Source organism: Marmota marmota, unplaced genomic scaffold (assembly GCF_001458135.2).
Source record: "Marmota marmota marmota unplaced genomic scaffold, marMar, whole genome shotgun sequence".
Taxonomy (NCBI): domain Eukaryota; kingdom Metazoa; phylum Chordata; class Mammalia; order Rodentia; family Sciuridae; genus Marmota; species Marmota marmota.
The window spans coordinates 12231805-12256205 of NW_026000075.1; the positions used below are offsets into that span (position 1 = coordinate 12231805).

Sequence of the window (24401 nt, forward strand, 5' to 3'; positions counted from 1 at the left end):
TGGCGAGTCCCTGGGTTCAATATCCAGTACAGCCAAACAAAACAAACAAAACCAAAAAATCTATTGTTTATGATCGATATTCTTTTTTCTACAAAGAGTAGTAAAGATTTTTTTTTTTTTTTGTTCTTTGAATTTAAGGTTTCCAAAGAGATTGATGGGTCTGTTCCAAAGCACTAATGTCTATAAAAACCACTCACTCTCCAGATTGACTTATTTCCGGGAACACATCTTTACTATTTTATAGTTATAGTTAATATTTTACTCATCTTTGTATGTTTGTCTCACCCCGCCTCAGAGGAGTTGGCATATAGTAAAATGTACTAGCAAACTGGCGGCCTTTCTTGTTTGTGTCCCATGCTATTCAAGTCTGCACTCAAGCGCTCACTAAGCCCACTAAGCGCTCACTTAAACTCTCGTGGAAGAATTTATTTCTTAACCACCCACTCACCAGCATCTAAACATCACCTTTGAACCCGGTAGAGTGACCTCTGGGTAGGACCACCAAACTCAAGCGCGTCCCAGGCTAACAAGCCCCATGGTAGCAGCACCGAATTTCCTTTCTCTCTGAGACCTCAGCATCTTCGTGGGTATTTTATTTCGAGACCCTCTTTGCGTATTTGTGTAGATATTCTTCACATATTTAACTTAACAGTCTACGCAGAACTTATACCTTTCTAAGAGGAAGATCCCGGGCAAGAGAAAGTAAAAGCTTGCAAATGAGATAGTGGAAAATAAGGTGGAGAAACCTGGTCAATTCAGAGACAGCAGGCGCTGACGTGGGCGGGGTATTGGCAGCTGAGGACCCCACATGACCATAGGGGCCGACCCCGCCTCTCTGTCCGCCGCTGGGGGGCGCATGCGCAGCCCGTGCTAGTGATGGAGGAGAGAAGATGGCGGAAGCGGAGTGAGTGACTTGCTGGTGACTGATGTCGTAACCGGGGGCGAGTGGGGGCAGCGACACGTTCCTCAGTAGAAGAGCTCAGGGCTCTTTCGCTAGCAGTGCATGGAAGGGAAACCTGAGAACTACATTTTTCTGCTGGTGCCTGCTTGGCCCTAGTCGGGGGGCGGAGGCGAACTGAAGGGTCCAGTTGCCCTGCAGGCGGGAGCGCCCCTTCTGCCGTCTGGACCGGGTCGGCAGAGCACTGAGCGCACGGTCACCCCTGAGGCCCTGTCCGCTAGGGTTCTCCAGGAAACAGATTCCTGTGGGCCCCTCAGGCGCTGTCACCCCTTCAAGTGGGCCCTGCGGGCTGCGTACGCCAGGGGCCCGCGGAGGCTGGGTAGGGCAGGGCGGGCACTGCCAGGCCTCCTTCGTGCTACCATCCTTCCGCTCCGGCGCCTCCCCGCTCTCAGCCAGAGAACGAGAGACCCAGCTGCCCACTGCCCTCCCGCGGTGGGGTAGGGCGAGGGCTAAGTGTCTTGGCGCCGGCCTGAGGGCGGCGGAGGTTGCTGCGCTCTGTTGAGGCTGAAAACACCCCGGAAGGAAAGATCTTTCCCTCGGGTCTCTGGCTGCAGGGTTGCTGTCTCCCTAGAGGGCCACATTCTTGTGTGGCAGTGTGATGGTATGCTTAGTTAGCGACTCTAAAACTTAAATATTTCTCGGGTAGGCCTCTTGTATACCAGAACTGCAGTCTGTATTTTGCAGGTATTTATATGCACAGACGGTGGAGTTACCAAAACTGTTCTTTTGTGCCAGGCCTCGAAATGCAATACCATGGTTTGGCCTGTTGCCCTCACCGATGCCTAGAATTTGTATTAGACTTGATGCCTAGAATTTGTATTCTCTGTGACCATTTTCGGTTAGTAGTTAGAACTGTGCCTGGGTTTGAGGATATGGTTGAGCAGAACAACTTTAAAAGTACCAGACTTTAAGCTGGCATTTTGCATATCACTTGGTGCATGGCACACACGTGTTATGATAGGCAGTAATTTGGTAAAAAGTTTTCCTTGTCTACTACTGATTCTGTATAATATTGAACCATATGATACTGTGATTTGATAATTGGAAGGCAATTTGAAAAATAGCGAAGAAGTGTAAAAACATGATTCACTTCCTTTTTCCGTTTTCTTTTTGGTACTGCGGATTGAACCCAGAGGTGCTTTACCATCGAGTTACATACCTATCCCTTTTCATTTTTAAAATTTTAGTTGTAGTTGGACACAATACCTTTATTTTATTTATTTATTTTTATGTGGCGCTGAGGATCGAACCCAGGGCCTCGCACATGCTAGGCAGAGTACTAGGTGAGCCCTCTGCCGCTGAGTCACAACCCTGTCCCTCCCTTTTCATTTTTTGTTTTGGGACAGGATTTGGCTGAGTTGCTGAGGCTGGCCTTGAACTTATTATCCTCCTGCCTCAGTGTCTCCAATCATCATTTTCTAATAAAAAAGAGTAACTGAGGAATCAACTACTTCCTTTATTCTTTCACTTTTTCTCTTTTTTTAAAATCTTTTTAAAAATATTTATTTTCTAGGTATAGGTGAACACAGTGTCTTTATTTTACTTTATGTGGTGCTGAGGATCGAACCCAGTGCCTCATTCATGCTAGGCGACTGCTTCACCTCTGAGCCACAATCCCAGCCCCTCACTTTTTCTCTTAAAAGGAGATTGGTTCCTCAGAGCCAAATACTGTTTACATAGTGATATAGAAAAAAGGAAATTTGTACATAAAGGAAGTCCTATCAGGATAGTATATGAGTACCCAATTAGTGCCAAATTCCTTTTGCTTTTTGTGAAGTAGAAGAGTTTTTGTTACATTCTTGTCACACAGGTTGTGTTTCTCCGGAAGAAATGACTGATAAGAAAAGGCAGATAAAAGAAGGAAGATAAAAACAGTATAATATCAAGTGTATTTTTCATTATTATGTGCATTATGACCCTATAAAAATTACAGTAGTTCTAGCTTCTAACAATATTGAAGCCCTTAGAATTGATTTTTTAGTGTTGAATTTAATCACATATGGATTCTGTATTGGGAGAAATTTTGTATCACAATATAAGTGGAATTTTAATATTGGAAGAAATAGAAAATTTGGTACAAAAATGTACTTTACTGTCTATACACAAGGAAACTGTATTTGAGGAAAATTACATAGTTATGCTGCTTTTAAAATTTAGAGCAATTCATCTTGAAAAAGATTTCTATAAGGATGTGGGAAGTTGCTGTTAACTGCTACCCTTATTTCCGTAGAGTAATCTGTTCTTAAGTCAAACTCGATTATTAGAAATAGTAAGGACAGGGCTGGACTGCAGCTCAGTGGAGGAGCACTTGCCTAGCCCATGTGAGGCACTGGGTTGGATTCTCAGCACCACATATAAATAAATAAATTAAATAAATATATTGTGTCCTACAACTTAAACAAAAATTAAATAAAATAAAAGAAGGACAGTGTTGTAGAGCAATTAGAGAAAACCTGGTATGAATTAAACTTTTTTTGTTAACTCTTTTAAGATAACTTGTTTTTTAAGTAAAGTGTATATAGCAACCAAAACTAAGCTACTCAACAGAAGTCATATTCTTTTAAAATGTATAAATACGAGTGACTGTAATTTGTTGTAATCATCAAATGAATGCAAAGAATTGTTTTAAAGTACTCCAATATTGCTTAAATTTTTATTTTTCTAGTTAGTGTGGTATTCTCTTACCACCTATTTTGATTTTAAATCCCTCCTTTCAATATTGCAAAGATAAACTTTAGACCAGGTTTTGTCAGTTACATATCTTGGCTCACTTAAATTCAACATAGATAGATATTAACTATTAAATATCCTATGTATATGTATTTTTCCCTTCTAAGTGTTTTTTTTTTGTGCTAGCTGTATTTTGTTTCTTTATAGAGGCTTAGACTCTTGCTGATTATTTTCTTTTTCTTTTTTCTTTTTTTTCTCCTGGTACCAGGGGTGCTTAACCACTGAGCCACATCCCCAGTCCTTTTTTTTTTTTTTAATGTTTCATTGAGAGATGGGTTCTTGCTAAGTTTCTAAGGCTGCCTTTGAACTTACAATCCTCCTGCCTCAGCCTCCTAAGCCCAGCTTGCAGATTATTTATTGAAATGAATTTTTTTTTTTTTTTGGTACTAGGGGTGTTTAAGTACTGAGCCATACCCTCAGCTTTTGAAGTTGCTTAGGGCCTTGCTAAGTTGCTGAGACTGGCTTTGAAGTTGTGATCCTCCTGCCTCAGCCTCCCAAACCACTGGCCACTGTGCCCAGCTGGAATGAATATTCTTTAAAGCTCATAAGATTATTCTTTTTGTCAATATAAATCCTTTGTGTTATCTGCCAGATTTAAAGACCACAGTACAACAATGGATAATGAACCAAACCCTGGAGCATCTTCTGTGTCGACAACAACCAGTAGCACAACAACCACCACCATCACCACTTCCTCTTCTCGAATGCAACAACCACAGATTTCTGTCTACAGCGGTTCAGACCGACATGCTGTACAGGTATTTCAGCTATAATGATGAGTAAAATTAGACTTGGAGTATCATATTGCTTTTTGTTTAAACCAGATCAACGTATTGATTCAGATCCTCAAATATACAGTTATAATTGTTAAGATCTGGGCTGGGGATGTAACTCAGTGGTAGAGCACTTGCCTAGCAGGTACAGGGCCCTGGGTTCCATCCCTGGCACTGCTTAAAAAAAAAAGAAAAATTGTTAATGTTTGAAACAACCAGCAGTTATTTAATAATTATACTGTTAAATAGTTTTTTAACATTTATGTGTCAGGAAAATTATAATTGGAAGTCTCTTGATGTTGCTCTAAAGAAAAGGTACTCAACATAGACCCCTAACATGCAGAATGACTCTAGGTTCAAATTTTGTGTTTGAATCCAAAATATAGACTTGGGGAATTCTTTTCAAGTCTGTAGTTGCGTTAAGAGGTTTGTTTTAAACCCATGTGGCCTAAGAACCCTAGTAGGAAGATGCCTTCTATAGTTCCTGGGGCAAATGGGAAAGGAAATATTTAAGAAGAGTCTTGGGCTAGGTCACTTATTAACTTTTAATAATAATGGAGATAATGTGGTATTGTATACTACATGGGCATTGCATTCTGATATGCTGTTTGAATCCCATTTTTGTTATCATCAGTATCTATGTGGCTTTGGGTGGGAGGCACAATCTCCTTGAGCCTCAGGAGACTAAAATGAGGACAAGACTACCTTTTTTATTAGTTTCTTTGAGGATTAAATGAAGCCTCTAGAACTCTGTGGAATATATTATAGGTACTTAATAAATACTAGTACTAGTATCTATTGAACAGTTGCTATGTGCCAAGCATCTGATAAATACTTCATGTGGATTATCATGTTTAATTCTCACTACACCTCTATAAAGTAGACATATGGGAAAACCAGTATTTTAAGTAGGCTAAATAATTTCCCGAAATTCATACAGCTAGTAGGTTTTCTGATTTCAAAGTCTGCACCCTTTATACCCTGTGAGTTCTTGTGTTTTTCTGTTATACCTTCTTGCTTCCTCTACCTCCTAATTGCATTTTTTTTTTTTTTCAGTCAAGGAGGGGCCTTGGGAATGCTAGGCAAATACTGTATCACTGAGCTATATCCCCAGCCTCTCTAATTGTATTCTTAACTGTTTGTGGTATAGTCTTCTCTCTGCTCTATTTTTCTCTAGTGTAATAATTATTAAACTGTTCTGTGGTTTAGGATTTAGTTTTCTGAAGTCACTGTAGAGTGGAATCAGAACTGTTGGGGACCCAGCCAGCTCAGCAGAATTCAAACTGGAATGGAGAGTATGCATTTAATGTTCTTCACTTTTCTCTGAGGCAAGGGATATGGGGGAGAGTATCTAGATCTTTGAGATAATGGGATTTTTTTTTTTTGTGAGGGTGGGGTACTGAGGATTGAATTCAGGGGTACTTGACCCCTGAGCCACATCCCCAGCCCTATTTTGTATTTTATTTAGAGACATGGTCTCACTGAATTCCTTAGTGCTTCACTTTTTGCTGAGTCTGGCTTTGAACTTGTGATCCTCCTGCCTCAGACTCCTGAGCTGCTGGAATTACAGGCATATGCCATCATGTCCAGCTGGTGATAATGGGATATATATATATATATATATATTTTTTAATATTTATTTTTAATTGTAGTTGGACACATACCTTTATTTTATTTATATATTTTTATGTGGTACTGAGGATCGAACCCAGGGTCTCACATGTGCAAGGTGAGTGCTCTACCTCTGAGCCACAACCCCAGCCCCATAATGGGATATTTTAATATGACATTTCATTTTCTAGTTTTCCCTTAAGATGGATGTATTAATAAAAATAAAGTATTATTGGAGATGTGTAGATGTAGATATACCTCACAAATATCTCTAACTCTAGTTGTTACAAAGATTATGGAATTGCTGTCCTAAAGAGCAATCAAATCAATATTTATTGAGCTATCTAAGTAGTTCTTTATTCTACCAGTTTTTTTTTTCCTTAGTCCTGTGAATTCTCTTTAACTTGTTAATTCCTGTAGAGAAATAAAATAAGAACAATGTTCTGTACCTGTAACTTGTATTTATGCAATGCCAGGAGTATAGTGTTGAATAGTAATAAAAGATTACCAACTACAGAAAATTACTGCACTCTGATAAAATTATGTCAAATAGAGTGTTTATTTGTTTTTTCAGTTTGATTTTTAGAATTTTATTATAGAATTAAAGAAGATATATAGATTTGTCTGACAAGAAAAGATAAATTAATGTAATTCTGAATTACTTAATGCTGGTCTGTAGTCCTCTATAACCAGGAATCAAAAGCTTACATTGATTTTTGTGACAGGAGTTTTTAGCAAGTATGCAATTTGCCATTGGAGAGATGACATATGCATGCCTGAAGTAAACAATAATTCATGGAAATGTTCTTTCTTGAAATTTGGGTTCATGATTTTATGGTTATAGGTGTCCAAAATTTAGATTGTGAAGCTATAGGATTATGGCTCTATTACTTCCTAAGCACTTTGGAAACTCTGGTTTGATACTAAGATTGGGGTTCTGTGCTGTTTTGGTTACTTGGGCATGATATGACCTTGGGATGTGGCTGCAGAGGATTGGACTTATCTTTTGAAGAGATGCAGGATTTTTCTCTGGTCTTAATAGAATACTCGACTTTACCACATTTATCTATTTGTGAAATTTCATGATTAGATTTTATATTATTAATATTCACAAACACTTTTTAGGAGTCTTTTTAATACTAATATTTAAAAAAAATTTTTTTTTTTAGTTGTAGTTGGATATAATACCATTATTTTATTTATTTATCTTTGTGTGGTGCTGAGGATTGAAATTGAACCCAGGTCCTCGCATGTGCTAGGTGTACGCTCTACCACTGAGCCAAAACCTCAGCCCCAATACGAATAATTGTATTCTATGTGGAAAATTAAGAACTCTGACATTTAAAAACATTAAAAAATAATTATTGAGTAATTTTCAGAAAAAGAAATAGTTTTGACAATTTTTGTAGGATTTTCAGACACTTAAAGAAAAGTTCAAACCAGAAGATAAAAATTACCTCTAACTAGCTATCCATCTACAGTACTCTTTTATGTTTTTCTAGACCCCTAACGTGCAGAATGACTTTAGGTTCAAATTTTGTATTTGAACCCAAAATATAGACTTAGAGAAATCTTTTAGAGTATTCCTACTCATCTGTTGAGTATTCTACTCATCTACAATCTCCTTGAGCCTCAGGATAAAAAAAAAAAATCAAATGCAATTATAAGAAAAATACAATTATGAGATAGAGGAAGCAAGCAGGTATAATAGAAAAACACAAGAACTCACAGGGTATAAAGGGTGTAGACTTTGAAGTCAGAGAAGCTACTAGCTGTATGAATTTTGGGAAATTATTTAGCCTACTTAAAACACTGGTTTTCCCATCTATAAAATGGAGATAATAATTATGTCTACTTTCTCACTACATCTATAAAGAATTAAACAAGATAATCCACATGAAGCATTTATCAGATGCTTGGCACATAGCAATTGTTAAATATATACTAGCTACTAGTGTATATTGAGTACCTATAATATATTCCACAGGGTTCTAGATGCTTCATTTAATCCTCAAAGAATACTCAGATTACTGAGTTATTTTGATATAAAAATGATTACTCAGTTAATTTGGTATAAAAATGACATCTTACTCTAACTTTCTTCACCTGCTAATATATTTGAGAATGTTCTTATTAATAAATACAAGTCTGTATCTGCACTGTGAAATATGGTAGCCATTAGCTATCTGTGTACCTATTTACATTAAAATCAAAGTTCAGTTAAAGTTAAAAACCCAATTCCTTAGTTGCATTAGTCATATTTTCATGTTCAGTAGACACAGATGGCTAGTAGCTACTCTACTAAACAGTGTAGAGCCATACTACTGTTTGCAATGGCTCCATAACAAAATATTCCTCTTCATACCTAAGCCCTGAATTCTTCCAACTTTTATCCAAAAAATTATACCAACTTAAATTCTCACTGACAGTGTGGGAAGATTTATTTTCTCAAGTAAAAGTATTTTAAATCTTTATCCATCTGACAGTCGGAAAATAGTATCGTTTTAATTTGTAAATTTTTTTTTAAAGAATTTGTTAGCCTTTATTCCTCCTTTTTATTTTATAACTTTATTTTATTTATTCATATGTGGTGCTGAGGATTGAACCCAGGGCCTTGCACATGTGAGACGAGCACTCTACCGCTGAGCCATAACCCCTGCCCTAATTTGTAAATTTTTGATACTAGTGATATTAAAGATTTCTTCAAATACTTATATGGTCCTTTTTAAAAAAATATTTTTAAGTTGTTGATGGACCTTTATTTTGTTTGTTTACATGTGGTGCTGAGAATTTGAATCCAGTGCCTCACACATGCTAGACAAACACTCAACCACTGAGCTACAACCTCAGTCCTTGTATGGTTCTTTTATGGATTTATCGCTACTGGGTAATTTAATTTGTATAATTAGTGAATCCTAGCAATATGTAACTGGGAGAGAAATATGTTAATAAACTTGAGGACATTGAATCTTAAAGTAGTAAAATTTTAAACTGCCATTTTTATACTTCATTTTATAGTTAAGATAAAGGTTGGGCTGGGGCTGTGGTTCAGTGGCAGAGTGCTTGCCTAGTATACATGGGGTACTGGGTTTGATTCTCAGCACCACATAAGAATAAACAAATAAAATAAAGGTATTCTGTCCATCTACAACTACAAAATAATAATAATTAAAAAAAAAAGATAAAGGTTGAACTGGAGATATGGGTGAGTGATAGTGTATGTGCAAGGTCCTGGGTTTGATCCCCAGCAATGGAAAAAAAAAAAAAAAAAGATAAAGGTTGAGATTATAATTTGACATTGGTTCAATTGACTTATCACAGGTAATTCAACAGGCATTGCATCGCCCCCCCAGCTCAGCTGCTCAGTATCTTCAGCAAATGTATGCAGCTCAACAGCAGCACTTGATGCTGCACACTGCAGCTCTTCAGCAGCAGCATTTAAGCAGTTCCCAGCTCCAGAGCCTTGCTGCTGTTCAGGTGAGACTGAAATAAATTAACAATTTTTAAGGCCAAACTTTACATTTTCTTCAGATACTTACTGAAAATAAATACCCTGGGTATTATTTCAGAGTTCTCATAAGTCTTGTGATTATTTGTGCTAAAGGAGATGTTAATAGACTACCAAATAGAAGTTAATTGGAGGAAAAATGAATATGTTTTATAATTGTTGCCAGCTTTTGTCTCTGTTTTTTATCCAAAGTGGATGGTGGTATGGTTTTGTATTCAAAAAGTTCTAGGTACAACAGTGGCTACTTAGGGCTTCATGAATTATATTTCTATTTTTTGAAAAAGTAAAGTTTTATTATGTAAATAATTTATATTAAAAATATCAATCAGTATAAAATTTTAAGAGGCAAATAAAATAGAAATGTTTCTTTTCCGTATGTGCCATTGTGTCCCACTTTCAGAGGTGACTGTTGTAACAATTTAATATATATCCAAAAATCTTCTATATAAAAATGCATATATACACTTTCCTAAAATCTAATCATATTATTTCAACTAATAACATAATTTTATGATTCAATACCTATGTTTAAATTTTTTTGTTAATATTGTACAACTTAAATAAAACTGTGTGAGATTTAATCTTAAATCTCCTCATCAGAGAAGGATCTCAGTTGAGTGAACCTGAAAAAAGTTTACTTCTGTTATTGATAGATACCAGATGTTACTTCTTTTCAGTAGTGTAATTTTAAGTAACATCATGTTCATAATATGACTTAGGAAACTGAAACCCACTGGCTCTTGATGTAGCTCAAATGTCTTTTTTGTAATGGTAGAGTGGTGATTCAGCTTCAGAAATGTCAAGAAACCTGAAGAGTGAAACTGACAATGAGTACAGCTAATCAGATTAGCTTTTGGGCCTGTTTTCACCATTCATATTTTTCTTTTCTTTAAAAAAAAAAATCTGTTTGGCCAAAGATTAAATTGAGCTTTGGTTCTTATTTTGTTTTTGTGTTATGCTGGTAGCAGAAAGGTTTTAACTTCAGGTTTTTGCAGGCATATTATAATGGTCTTATTGTTTTAGGCAAGTTTATCCAGTGGAAGACCATCTACGTCCCCCACAGGAAGTGTCACACAACAGTCAAGTATGTCCCAGACATCTGTAAGTACCCTACGTTTTTTTCTTGGATTTAAAATTAAAAAAAAAATTTTAATTACTGTTTTCCAAAACTATACTGTTGTAATTCATGAAGCTATTAGTGTAGATTTGTTACATACCTTAAGTAATAATAAGTGTTTAGGAATACGAGTGATGAAATTGGAGAATTCAGAATTATCGTTAAACTTCTGAAAATCTTAAGTTTTAATAACCATTTTGTGGGGTTGGGGTTGGGGTTGTATCTCAGCGGTAGAGCACTCACCCAGCACATCTGAGGCCCTGGGTTTGATCCTCAGCACCACATATAAATAAATAAAAAATAAAGGTACATCAACAACTAAAAAATATTTAAAAAAAATATTTGGGATATGTATTTCCTAAGAACAAGATTGTTCTTTTATGAAACCATAGGAAAATTATTAGATTACAGAAATCTAACTGATATAGTATAGTTTATGTTGGAATTACATCAGTTTTCTCAGGTTTGTCAGCCTTGAAACTAATGTCATTATGGACCATAGTTTTTTTTAGTGTGTGGCTGACTGTCATGTGCATTATGAGGCATCATCCCTCGAAGTGGATACCAACAGCAGACTATGGCTTTCTCCTTCCCCCCAGGTGACAACCAAAAATGTTTTATGGGGGACAAAACTGCCTTTGGTTGAAAACCATTGTGTTATTCTAAAAATGTCCTTTCTATACATTTTTCCTGGTCCAGTATAGTAGTACTTTCATATTCTGTAAAATTGACTTTAATAAAATATAGATTATAGGTTTTAAGAAACTTAAGAGGAGCTTGTGCTATATTCTTCAATTAAGGATATGGTCTTTGCTAAGTACATTCTGTGTTCAGCATGTAGGTGTTTTTCTAACTATTGATCTGCATTTTTAATTAAAAAATTCTATTTTTAGCACATAAATATCCTGGATTATGACAAAATTCGTTATGAATATTTTATCTTAACTCTCAGCCTGAATACTGTAGTTAATGATTATTAATATCAGATGTCTTGATTTAATACAGATGTATTAAGGAAAGGCATAGTAAATACTTTGTGTGTTAGTTGAAGAATTATAGACAAATTATTCTGTGAAATATGGAATAACATTAAGATATATATGTGTATGTTCATATGTATAGAGTTTTGTTGTCTTATAATTAACAGATATCCTTTTAAACTGTTTTATTATGATTTTCTGTATGTGACATTCACAGAAATTAAGATTCCAATGATTGTGCTTATTTTTTTAATATTTTTTAGTTATAGGTGGATGCAATATCTTTATTTTATTTTTATGTGGTGCTGAGGATCGAACCCAGTGCCTCTTGTGTGGTAGGTGAGCACTCTGCCTCTGAGCCACACCCTAGCCCGATTGTGCCTATTTTTTAAAAATAATTTTTTAGTTGTAGATGGACACAATCCTTGTATTTTATTTATTTATTTTTATGTGGTACTTAGGATCGATCCTAGTGCTTCATACATGTGGGGCGAGCACTCTACCACTAAACCATAATCCCAGCCCTGATTGTGCTTATTTTTTATGACATGGTTAATGCTGCTTGTTATAACCAGGCAGTATTGTACCATGTAGTAGGCACTTGTGAATGACTGGTTGGGGAAAAGAAGCATGAAGGGAGAATAGATGTCTAGTGTGAAATAAAGAACAATATATCATATATCACATTTGTTTTATTTATAAATCCCAGGTAGCTAGTCCTCAAATGAATTGACTAGCAGTATATATTATAATGGCCAAAGTAACTTAGTAAATTGAGGTTACTATCCAAAAGAGAGGCAGAACGTGGTAATAGAAGTATCTAGGTAATGATAATAATGAGCCATTAGGTGGCAGTCTAATATTCATAGTTTTGGTTATTTTGAGGTAAGTTTTCAGGTAAAGTGAAGCTATGGGAATGGTTTAGCTTCCAAAAAGGATTACAGGGTAGGCTGTTGAATAATTAGCTAGATTGGTTGGGATATAGAGTCAGAATGGGATCTCAGTGAGGAAATGAATATTATATAAAAATCAAACCAGATACCTAGACATATAACCTGGGGAAACTGTGTAGTTTGGGAAATAAACTTGATAATTGAATGTATAGGTAACTAGCAGGTGCCAGCTTTATCTTCTTTCTCCTTATGGGATCAGGATAGCTAATTCTAGACTAATACTAGTAGTGATGGTGGTGATTTTATGGTTGTTTGACTCTAAAATTAATTGGGACTGAACCTTTATGTTGGTATCTTCAGCACTTCAATTGAAAGAGGGTAAGGTTTAGTTAAATTTGGCTTGCCAAAATGAAATCTGAACCAATTAAAAACTTTGCTGCTGCCAAAAAAACAACAGAAACAAGGTTAAAAGTAACACAGTAGAAGAGAATATGTTTGCACCATGTATGTCAAATGGCTTTTATTTCTAAAATCCAAAATGTTCTTTTTTAAAAATATTTTTTAGTTGTAGATGGACATAATACCTTTATTTAAATTTTTTTTTTAGTTGTAAGACACAATACCTTTATTTTATTTATTTATGTGGTGCCGAGGATCAAACCCAGTGCCCCATGCATGCAAGGCAAGCATACTACCACTGAACCACATTCCCTGCCCCCAAATGCTTTTATATTAGCAATATAAACAATGAACATTTACAAAAGACTCTAATTGGGAATTAAAAAAAAATTTTTTTTAGTTGTAGATGGTCACAATACCTTTATTTTGTTTATTGTTATGTGGTGCAATGATCAAACCCAGTGCCTCACCCGTGCTCAGCAAGCACTCTACCACTGAGCTACAACCTTGGCCCATAACTGGGAATTTTTAAAAGAAAGACTGGGTTGGGAGTACATCTCAGTGGTAGATCACTTGCCTAACATGCCTGAAGCCCTGGTTTCAGTCCCCAACACCAGGGGTGGGGGAAGGACTACTTTTGACTTTAAACATATAAAAATATATTTATTGTATTAATAATAAATATATGTAAAAACAACCATGATGTCCCATTTTTACCTGTCAAATTCAAAAGCAAGGCAAAGCATTTAAATAATACTCATTGCTGGCAAGGATGTAAAATATTTGGCACACACATATACTATTAATGGGAATGTAAATTGGTACAACTTTTCTGGAGAGTTATTTGGCAGTATGTATAAATATTTAAAATGTGCATGCCCTTTCATATGGAACTCTTTTTTTTAAAAAAATTATTTTAGTTATAGATGGACACAGTACTATGGGAGCCCAACCTTTTACGTGACTGAGTCACACTCCCTGGCTGGATGCTGAGGCACTCAGTCACAGAAATGTTGCAGAGCTTTCCCCACCCTTCTTGGGTTTGAGGGATGGTGTCTCGTGCATGGGTGTGTCTTGCTATAGCCCCATGGGTGGAGCTATGCTCACCTGTTCCTTTGTAATATAACCCCTTGCCCTGTTTAGGATAGAATCTTCCATGGAAGTGCCTTGTGTGTGTCCCCTTCTCTTACTGTGCCTTTGGGTGTGGCCTACCCATATGTCAGTCAACCTGGTGACAGTGGACATCATGAAGATAGACTCAGCCCCCTGAAACCTGACCCCTTGCCTCATTTGAATAGCTTCTCCCCAATAAAAAGGGTCAGCATGTGTGTGCTCTCTCTCTCTCTCTTCCTGCGGACCTTTAAGGTCAGAGGAGCCATCACAGCGACCCCAAAGAAAAAGGTATTTGTGTCTCTTGTGTGGTTATTTTGCGCAGCCCAATTAGTCCAGTTTCTCTGGAGTGGCCCCTGAGCCTTTTAGTCGCGAGAACAGAAACCCTGCACAGTACCTTTATTTTATTATTTATTTTTATGGGATGCTTAGGATCAAATCCAAAGCTTCACACATGCTACAACCCCAGCCCCTCATATGACTGTTACTTTTTACTGATATCATTAAAAATGACAGGACTGTGGATGTAGCTCAGTGCTAGACCATTTGCCTAGTATATGCAAGGCTATGGGTTTGACCCCAGTGCTGCAAAAAACACAAAAAACAAAACCAACCCCTCCCCTACATAATTATGTGTATATGCATGGTTTACAGTAGTAAAGCATTATATACAATCGAAGTGTCCATTAATTGTAGGACAGTTAGTGTTAATTCATACAATGGAGTACTGTAGCTACTAAAAAATGCTATACATGTGCATACAGATAGACTTTGATTTTTATTATGTATTGAGTATAAAGAGCAAGAATGCATAGTATGATCTCTTTCATTTTGATTATTCTATTTTTCAGTTCTAAAATTTCCATTTGTTCCTTCTGTATATCTTTTATTTCTTTGTTGTGACTATTTTTAATCTGTTGACACCAGAGGGGATGCTTCCCATAATTGCTGAACTGTGGTGGAAATTCTGGCTCTTCACTGGACCTCTATGGAAGCTTCCCTGACTGGGAGGAACAGGAGTGCCTTGTTACTGCTTCCTATGTAGTCTTTCCACCCCTATTCTGCACAGTACATTGTGATGGTGGTGGTAGTTTATTACTACTTGGTTGGGATGAAAGTCCTGGCTCTCTACTTGGCCTTTTCTGACACTAATTAATTATAGAGGGTTGATTGAGGGGATGGGATGCCTTTGCAGGTGAAAGTATAGTTTTTTGTTGTTGTGGGTGGAGCCACAGTTTTTTCTTTAGTGTTTGCCCATAGTAAAGTAATTATTGTCTTAAGTTTTTTGTGTTGCTGGGCTTTCTCTTTCCCGATCCTTTGGCTAAAAAGAGCAGGCTTTTGTTAGGCTGTTTTGTTTGTGCCCATTGGTGTCTGGGTTACTGAATTCTTTAGTTCCAAGTTTGGGTTATATGAGACAAAAAAAAAAAAAAAAGACCCAGGGAACTCACCACCATGATGTACATGGAGTCTTCAGTCTCCGGCCAATCTGCTTTTCTTCATCTTTTGGTATCTTTATGTTTATTTTATATGTCACAAGGGTTTTTAGTTGTACTTAGTGGGAGGAATAAGGAAAAGTACATCTCCATCTTTCTGAAAGTAGACTTCTTGTCATTTGACTTACTTTTTAAAAGTTCTAACTATACAAATATCTGATTATGCAGACAGAAAACCTTTAATAATACAAAACAGGTATTAGTGGTTATCTCTGAGAAAAGAGGCTGAAAAGCTTTGTTAATATTTATGTTGCCTAAATAAAATTAAAGTTTTTGGTTAAGAGATAGACAATAAAAGTGATAGAGCAAGCCCAGCATGGTAGCCTATGTCTGTCATCTCTGTAATTTCAGTTACTGGGGCGACTGAGGCAGGATGATTGTAAGTTCAAGGCCAGACTCAGCAATTCAGTAAGACTCTATCTCAATTAGAAAAGGATTGGGGATGTAGCTCAGTGGTAAAGTGCCCCTGGGTTCCATCCCAGTACTGGCGGTGGGTGGGGAAGTATAGAGAAAAAAGTATAGAGTGAAAGTAAACATCCCTTTTCCACACTTGCCTTGACAAAATTTGTGTGACGCTCTCCTATTTTATTACTTGCATTTATATATATAAATGCAAAAAAATAAGTCTTGTGATTAATTTTGTTTTAATGTAAGTGAAGTACCTATCTATATTATTCATCTATAGATAGAAAATATTCTATCTAGACTTTCTCTTCTAAGTATTTTGGCATTTTTAGCTGGAAAAGATTATGTGACTGGAAAAGTCAAAAGTCCTGTAAATGACTCAAGGGGTACTTGAACCTCAATAAGGTTTGCCTTGTTGCTTTTTGGCCCTGGAATCTACATTAATCCCAGATATTTTGACTTCAGTTCACTGTACTATTCTCCCCAAATGGGGAAAAACTTGGTTTTAATAGCTTTTTAGTTATATTACTAGACAAGATGAACTTTTATTTTAAGCTCAGTTAGTTTTGTAACTTTATTAATTCATGCATTCACTCATTCACCAAATACTTATTGAGCATTGAATATGTGCTAAATACTGGTCTAGGTATTGGAGATATAGTAAAAGAACAAAAAAACATTCCTGTAGTGGAGCTAGGGATACATAGTCAACAAGGGTACAGTAAGTCAGATAGTGGTAAGTACAAGTACTGTAGAGGGAAATAAAGCAAGGAAGAGGAATGGGGTGGAGGGATTTGCTGATTTACAGTGGTTAAGGAAAGCCTTGTTAATAAAAGTAGCATTTGAAAGAGGATAAGGGAGGCAGACATGCTCAAAAAACAGAAGGGAGGGCATTGTGACTGGAGTGAAATGAAAGTGACATGTGGTTTAGAGATGACATCAGAAAAGTAGTTCTAGCCAGGTGTGGTGGCATACATCTGTAATCCTAGCAACTCGGGAGGCTGAGGCAGGAGGATGGCAAGTTTGAGGCTTGCCTCAGCAGCTTAGCAAGGACTTAAAGCATTTTAACAAGACCCAGTCTCAAAAATAAAAAGGTCTGGAGATTTGGCTTAGTTGGGAAAGTACCCCTGGGTTAAATCCTGGTTCCAAAAAATAAAAAAATAATCATAAAAGATAATTCTAATTCTAGTCATGAGATTATTAGCCTTTGGATTTTACTTGAAATGAATTGAGAAGCTATTGAAGAGCAGTTTATAGGGGGAAGTGACAATCTCACAGAAGTAACATGATCTCACACTGGTTTTTAGCTTCACTCTAATTTTGAGAGCAGGCTGTTAGAGGCAAAGACAGAAGCATGGGAGGGCACTTTAGTGGTTCTTTTAATAATCCAAGTGAGAGGTATTGATTCTTGGACTGATGGTGATGATGGGTGAGGGCTGAAAAGTGGTTAGCAAGATTCTGAATATTTTTTTCTTGAACATTTTATTATGAAAGTATAGCTAGCAGGTTGAGTAAAAGATGTAAGGAAAGGCAAGGAGTCAAGGATGATTCCAGTGTTTTGGCTTAGGAATCTAGAAGGATGGAGTAGTAAGTAGGTGTTGGGGAAGAAAAGCAGGAGTTTGGTTTTGGGTATGTGAAGTTTATGATGTGTATTAGACACACTTGTAGTTGTTTAGTAGGTATTGGACAGATGAGTTGGGAGTCAAATGGGAGTTTCTGATGATTTAACTATTGTTTGTGGCATTTCATAAGAGAAAGTTTGGGAGAATGGAGATGAGGCATCTGGGTTCTAATGTTAGATTCTGTGACTGACCAGTCGTGTGATTTCAGACAAGTTATTTAACCTCCCTGTACTCCGAGTTTTTTGTAAAATTAAGAGGTCTAATTAGATTTATTTTTATTTTTTTAAAAGTGTTCTCATCTAGGTATCTCTGGATCTGGATCAAGGAGAAGGTTTAATAAATGATGATGTGAACTAAATTGCCTCCCTGAACTCATATGTTGAAGCCCTGACTGGTTGTATTAAAAACAGGAGGCCTATAAGCTGGGGTTGTGACTCAGCGGTAGAGCACTCTTCTAACACGTGCGAGGCACTGGGTTTGATCCTCAACACCACATAAAAATAAATAAATAAATAAATAAATGTCCAATTACAACTAAAAAAAGTATTAAAGAAATAGGCCCTTTAAGGAGGTTGGGGCAGGGGAAGGGCAAGTAGATCTCAGTTTTAGGGATTATTATTGTGTGGGATCCTGTGTTGGTCCATACTAACAAGGATAATCTGTTTCAGTACTTTCAGTGCCTATTTAGTGTTAGGCATAATGTCAGGTACAAAGGATTCAAAGTGAACAAAGGTTTAAGAGCACACTGAGGATACAGACAAGTAAACTGATAAGAATGTGTTTTGGTGAAGTATCTATTTTTAAAGGTTACATGGAAAATAAATTTTGAATCCCTTATGGAACTGAAAATTCTCTCCCCATACATGTTTTTTTTTGGCGGGGGGTTACCTGACCACTGAGCCACATCCCCATCCCTATTTGTATTTTATTTATGACAGTGTCTCACTGAGTTGCTTAGGGCCTCGCCATTGCTGAAGCTGGCTTTGAGGTTGTGATCTCATGACTCAGCCTCCCGTCCCTATATATTTTTTGTAACTATTGTTACATGAATTTTATATTGAAATTAATTATTCTTTGGAAATTTGAAAACAAGGATTGTTTTCAAAATTTTAGTTATTGGGACCTGGGCTGTAGTTTAGTGGTAGAGCGCTTGCCTAGCAATTGTGAGGCCATGGGTTTGATCTCCAGCATCACAAAACAAAAATAAAACAAAATAAAAACTAACAACAGAAAGAATAAAAAGCCCACCAACTTCAAAATTTTAGATATTGCTGAAAAAAAGGCTATTATTAGTCTCATTATCATTGCTCTGGGGTAACTGCTTGTTCTTTCTGGAATCTTTTAGATTTGCCTATTATTCTCTTTTAGTTTTTTATTTTTTCTTAAGTTTCATGAGGATATGTCTAGAAATCATGGTGTAGGACACTTGTACGACCCTCTCTGGGTGAAAACTAGGTATTTAATGTTCATGTATGTGAAAATAAAAATTTAAAAGGAAAGTTTTCCTGTTGTTTCTCTGTTCTTGTTCTCGCTTCCTCCCTCCACCTCTCTCTGTCTCTGTGGTGCTAGGAATGGAACCTAGGGCCTTTTGCATGCTAAGCATGCACTCTGCCAGTGGGCATCTTCGCTCTCTCTTTGGAGCTCCTTGGTGAGTTTTGTTTTTTCTGGATTGATCTTTTATTTCTTTTACCTTTTCATTCTTTTTCTGTTGTGGGATGTTGGACTTTTTTTTTGTTTTAAACAATTTACTTGAACTCTCCCCCACCCCCCCCCCAAGTTTAGTTCAGCCATTGTATTTCCAATTTCTAGGAGCATCTTTTGTTTGCTCATTCTTTTCAGATGATCCTGTTTTTCTGTATGGATGATATTTATCAGACTTTTTATTTTTTATCTTTGTTTCATTTTTTTTGTTGTAGTGGGGATTGGATCCAGGGCCTTGCACATGCTAGGCAAGCATTCTACCCCAGCCCTACTTCTCAGATGTTAAAAACGATTTTCTCTGTTTCTCTATTAATCTATTTTCCTTAGGAACTATCTTAGTCTTTTTCTCCCATTGTGCTGCTGGGTTTTCTCTTGTAAGAGAAAGCTATCTTCTTTTCAAATTCTTAGTTTTCTGCTTATGTTTAAGAGTGCATGATTGTCAGTTAATTAGGTGGGTTTCCTCCACTGCACTGAAGGTACATTTGTCCCCCTGTAGGGCCTTTTCCTTAGCGGAAAAATTGGAATGTTGGTGTTTGCATATGGGAATAACAGTGATTGTGATTGCTGCTATATATTGGTCTGTTTGGAGTTAAAAGTGCACAGGTATGGAGATGACAGTTTAGTTGTAGAAGTTAAGTTACAGTGTCTAAGTATCCATTTTAGAAACCTAGCATTTCTTGGGGCTGGGCTGTAGCTCAGTGGGAGAATGCTTGCCTGGCACATGGGAGGCGCTGGGTTCGATCCTCAGTACCACGTAAAAACAAATGAACAAAATGAAGGTATTATGTCCATCTATAACTAAATATATTAAAAAAAGAAAGAAAGAAAGAAACCTAGCATTTCCCTGGCAGTTCCTTTGACTTAGAGAAGAGTCCTGTCTTTCTGGAAGGTTCAGATGCTGGTTGTTCTAGGTGTTAAGTGTAGTGAGCTTATTATACGTGAATCTGTTTTGTGGGTAGACTTTCAGATAACTCTCCTGTTTTTAGCCACACTTCTTAACTCTGCCCCTATACCTATAATCTCTGGGTTTACTTTTGCTCTTGTTTCTTCCTTCGCATATTTTGGATTATAGCCACCTTCACTCTTTTATAGAAATGTGATAGTATAATTTTTTACAACTTTTTTTTTTTTTTAGTTGTAAACGGACACAACATCTTTATTTAGTATTTTTTTATGTGGTGCTGGGGATCGATCCAGTGCCCCAAGCATGCTAGGCAAGCGCCCTACTACTGAGCCACAACTCCAGCCCAATGATAGTATAATCTTGATACAGATGGCACCTCCTCTCTCTTTTTATTTTAGTGTATGTATGTCTTTTGTTTTATGTTGTTCTTTTATATCCCAGTTTTTTTTGTTTTGTTTTGTTTGGTACTAGAAGTTGAACCGAGGGACAATTAACCACTGAACCACATCCCCAGCCCTTTTTATTTTTTATTTTGAGATAGAGTCTCACTAAGTTGCTTACAGCCTTGCTAAATTGCTGAGGGTGGTCTTGAACTTTAGATACTCCTGCCTCAGCCTCCAGAGTCTCTGGGATTACAGGCATATATCACTGAATATGCCACTGCATATGCTTGTTGTTTTGAAATCATTTAAACCCATAGAAAAATAGAAATACTAAGCAGTGAACTTCATATGCCCTTCTTATAATTATACCAATTGTTGTTTGCCGTATTTGCTCTATCTCTGTATTTGTATATAGACTGTTTTCCTGACGATTTGAAAATAAGTTTATTTTAAAAAATATATTTGAAAATAAGTTGTAGGCAGCGTTACCCTTCAGTCTAAGGAGATTTTCCTGCATAGCGACAATATTGTTACATCACACCTAAGAAACTGAACATTAGTACACTAATATCTAGCATGTGGTCCATATTCTGATTTCCTTTGTAGTCTTCCAAAAAGGTTATTCTTTTTATAAACTTTCTTCCCATCCAGGATTTAATTAAGGATCATAGTGCATTTGAGTGTTCTTTTTGTCCTATAATATAAAAAAAGTCTCCTTGTCTTTTTTTGTTTTTCTTTCATGACATTTGAAGAGCTCAGTTCACTTGTTGAATGGAATGTCGTACTGTCTGAATTTCTCTTTCTTCAATCCTTTTTGTTATTGTGTTGCTATTTTAGTGAGTCTTAGGAGGGAGAAGCAAATGTTCATTGATTTTAAGTATGATTTTTAGTGGCTGAATAATGTTCTATTATTTTCTCTTTCTGGTGATTTTAATTTTCCTTGTTTGCTATTATAAGTAAACCCACATTGAATAGCCTGCTGCATATCTTTGTATACATTTATAATTACTGCCTTTTAAGGTTCCTAAGATTCTACTTACTGGGTTAATGAAACGATTTTTAGATCAAGACCCTTAAAAATGTTCAGTTTTCTTTTAAACATATCTAAATTAGAACAATCATTTATCAAACGAACCATTAACTGTTTGCTTATAATCATTTCAGTGTCCTCATCCTCTCATCTATTTTAGGAAGTACTTTAAGTTTTAAAACTCATTGTTTCCAAGGATTGATTCTTTAGACTATAATTTCAAGTGGTAGAGTACTGAAGCCTTTTCCAACTATTTGATACCAATCTAAAAATCAAAACTGTAGTCTGAATGTTTATATGATCATGAGCAGCTTTACTGTGTCCTTGTAAAATATTTCAGCAATTTAGAAAAAGTAAAAAAGTCGTAAAAGTCCCCTTCAGCCCCATGTTCTTTTCTGTCTCTCCTCCTTAGTTTGCTGTTTACTCCTTCAGATCTTTTCTTATGTATTATGGACATAGATTTTATAAAGAAATGTGTGTATATGTGCTTAACACTTTTTAAAAAATACAGGTAGGTATTTTGCATTTTGCTTTTTTCACTTAGTATGTCGAGATCTTTCTGTGTTATCACGTGGATCAGTATTTAAGCTATTATATAGAATGGTGGAATTTATTTTATATAATCATCTTTTTTGTTGGACATTTTAAGTTATTTTTCCAGTATCTTCATTGTTTTGACATTGCAACTTTTCTTTTTTGGGTTTATAAATCTAAAAATATTGGGAGATTGTGAGGTTGCTGTTTTTGTTGTTTTATTTTTGCCTGTTTATTACAGAAAGTGGTAATTTGTTTTGTTTTGTTTTTTCCAGTACTGGTAATTGAACCCAGGGGTGCTTTACCATTAAAATATACCCCCAGCCCTCTTTCTTTTGTATTTTGTTTTGAGACAGGGTTTCCCTAAGTTGCAAAGGCTGACCTTAAACTTGGAATCTTTCTGCCTCAGCTTCCTAAGTAGTTGGGATTGCAGGTGTGTGCTGTCTTGTGTAGCAAAATTGTCTATAACAAATAGGAGAGACTTTTTTTTTTTTTGCTGGGGATTGAACCCAGAGCCTTGCACGTGCTGCCCCTAAGCAACATATACTCCCCCCGCAGCCATTGTTTGATTTCTCTATTAAAAAACAGCAGTAGCTTAAAAGTCCTTTGTGGATATATTATTACCTACAATTTCTATATAACACTGTTCACTTACAGATATTTGAATTCGACACAAACAGGCATTTGAATATACATGTTCTCACTGAATAAAGTTTATAAACTGCTTTAAAGTGATAAAAGCAGAACAATGTACTAAGGCAACCATTTTTTAAAAAGGAAAAATAATAGCATTTCTATTCTCATTCTAATGTTTATGCCTACATGGACAATAATTTTTAAAAAGTGAATACAAATAATTCCAAATTTTATTTCTAGTAGGCATTATCCTTTAACATTTTGGTGACTTTTCTCCCAGATATCAGTGTATATTTGTTATACTTCTATATTGAATCTAGCCACATGTAGTTTTGTGAGTATACATTATTGTGTATATACAATGCCATTTTCTTTGTCAATGTTTTTTACATATATAACATGTATAGACACAGACATTTGTTTGTAATATACAAATGGGATTATACTCTACATGTTACCCTGCAATGTTTTTCACTGACCTGTGGGCATAGAATATAAATGTACATAACTCCCTTTTAAAGTCTATAAAGTATGTACGATATACCTGATTGATTCTGATCAAATGGCAGAGGTGGCTCTCAAAAGGGCTTTGGCTATAGTGAGTACTGTGGGCCAGACACTTCATGGAGCTTATGAAATAGGGCTCAGGGAGTAAGTTCCTTTGTGGAGGAGAGGACTTGAGTTCTGAGGTAACAGAATTGACCAAGGCTTTAAGAGAAAGAGAATTAAGATGAAATTGACAGAGAAAATAATGGAAACATGTAAGGGCATCTGGTTTAGGTGAGTAGAACAAAGTAGAAAATAGACCAAATCCATAAGGAAAGGAAGAAAATTCTGTTTTAATTAGACTGACTGGGGAGATAATTTCTTGGTGATCTGTTGGCCTTCATGGATCAAGTGTTTCTTAGTAGACAGCTGCCTGCATTGTTACTTGCTATATGGAATTTAAAAGTAGATATGATACTTATTCTTCTCTAGCCTACTGAGTAGCTGGGATTACAGGTGTGCACCATTTTGAGACAGGGTCTTACTGAGTTGCTGAGGGTCCCACTAGGTTGCTAAGACTGGCCTTAAATGTGTGATCCTCCTGCCTCAGCCTCCCAAGTTGCTAGGATTACAGGTATGTACCTACCACTGTGCCTAGCCTTTCTTGCATTAAGAGAGAGAGAGAGAGAGACCGAGGCATTATTACTGCAGAGTATCCAACTCATAGAAATAAGAGGTATAAAAAAGAAAAAAGGATCCTGAATGCCAAAATACATGTCAGAAAACCAGGGTCCAGCTCTACCCACTGAGTGATTTCGTTTAATCTTTGGAGCAAGTGGTACACAAAAAGAATATTTTTTTTCTTATTTATTTATTACATAGCACATCAAAAGTGAAGTTGAACTGATATCACTATAATATTTCTACATTTTTTACTCTGTTAGGTGCTATACCAAAATTTTTCTTCTCTTTCATTCTCTCACTCTCTCTCTCTCTCTTTGTATTTGGCTTAAATATTACATGAAAGCTGAAAGCTATGTATGTATGCCTTAAAATAACATGGCATTCATTAACTTAATAGACTTTTATTGGATAAAAGCTATTTCATAGATTTTGGATATATGAAGA

General features: G+C 36.2%; 1 protein-coding gene across 10 annotated transcripts in view; it reads left to right on the forward strand.

The window, feature by feature from the left end:
• Nucleotides 1-827: 827 nt before the first annotated feature.
• Nucleotides 828-24401, forward strand: part of Phc3 (polyhomeotic homolog 3) — an 81476-nt gene continuing 57902 nt past the window's right edge. For 8 of the 10 annotated variants that reach the window (XR_007351651.1, XM_048814310.1, XM_015494280.2 and 5 more), the window contains exons 1-4: nt 828-904; nt 4281-4446; nt 9394-9549; nt 10604-10681. Coding sequence is in view for 8 of the 10 variants with exons in the window: in XM_048814310.1 (XP_048670267.1) it covers nt 891-904; nt 4281-4446; nt 9394-9549; nt 10604-10681 (414 nt within the window). In the remaining 2 variants the exon portion in view is untranslated. Of the gene's footprint in view, nt 905-4280; nt 4447-9393; nt 9550-10603; nt 10682-11199; nt 11297-24401 lie in introns of those variants that run through there. The other 2 variants (XM_048814311.1, XM_048814317.1) reach the window with 2 other exon arrangements.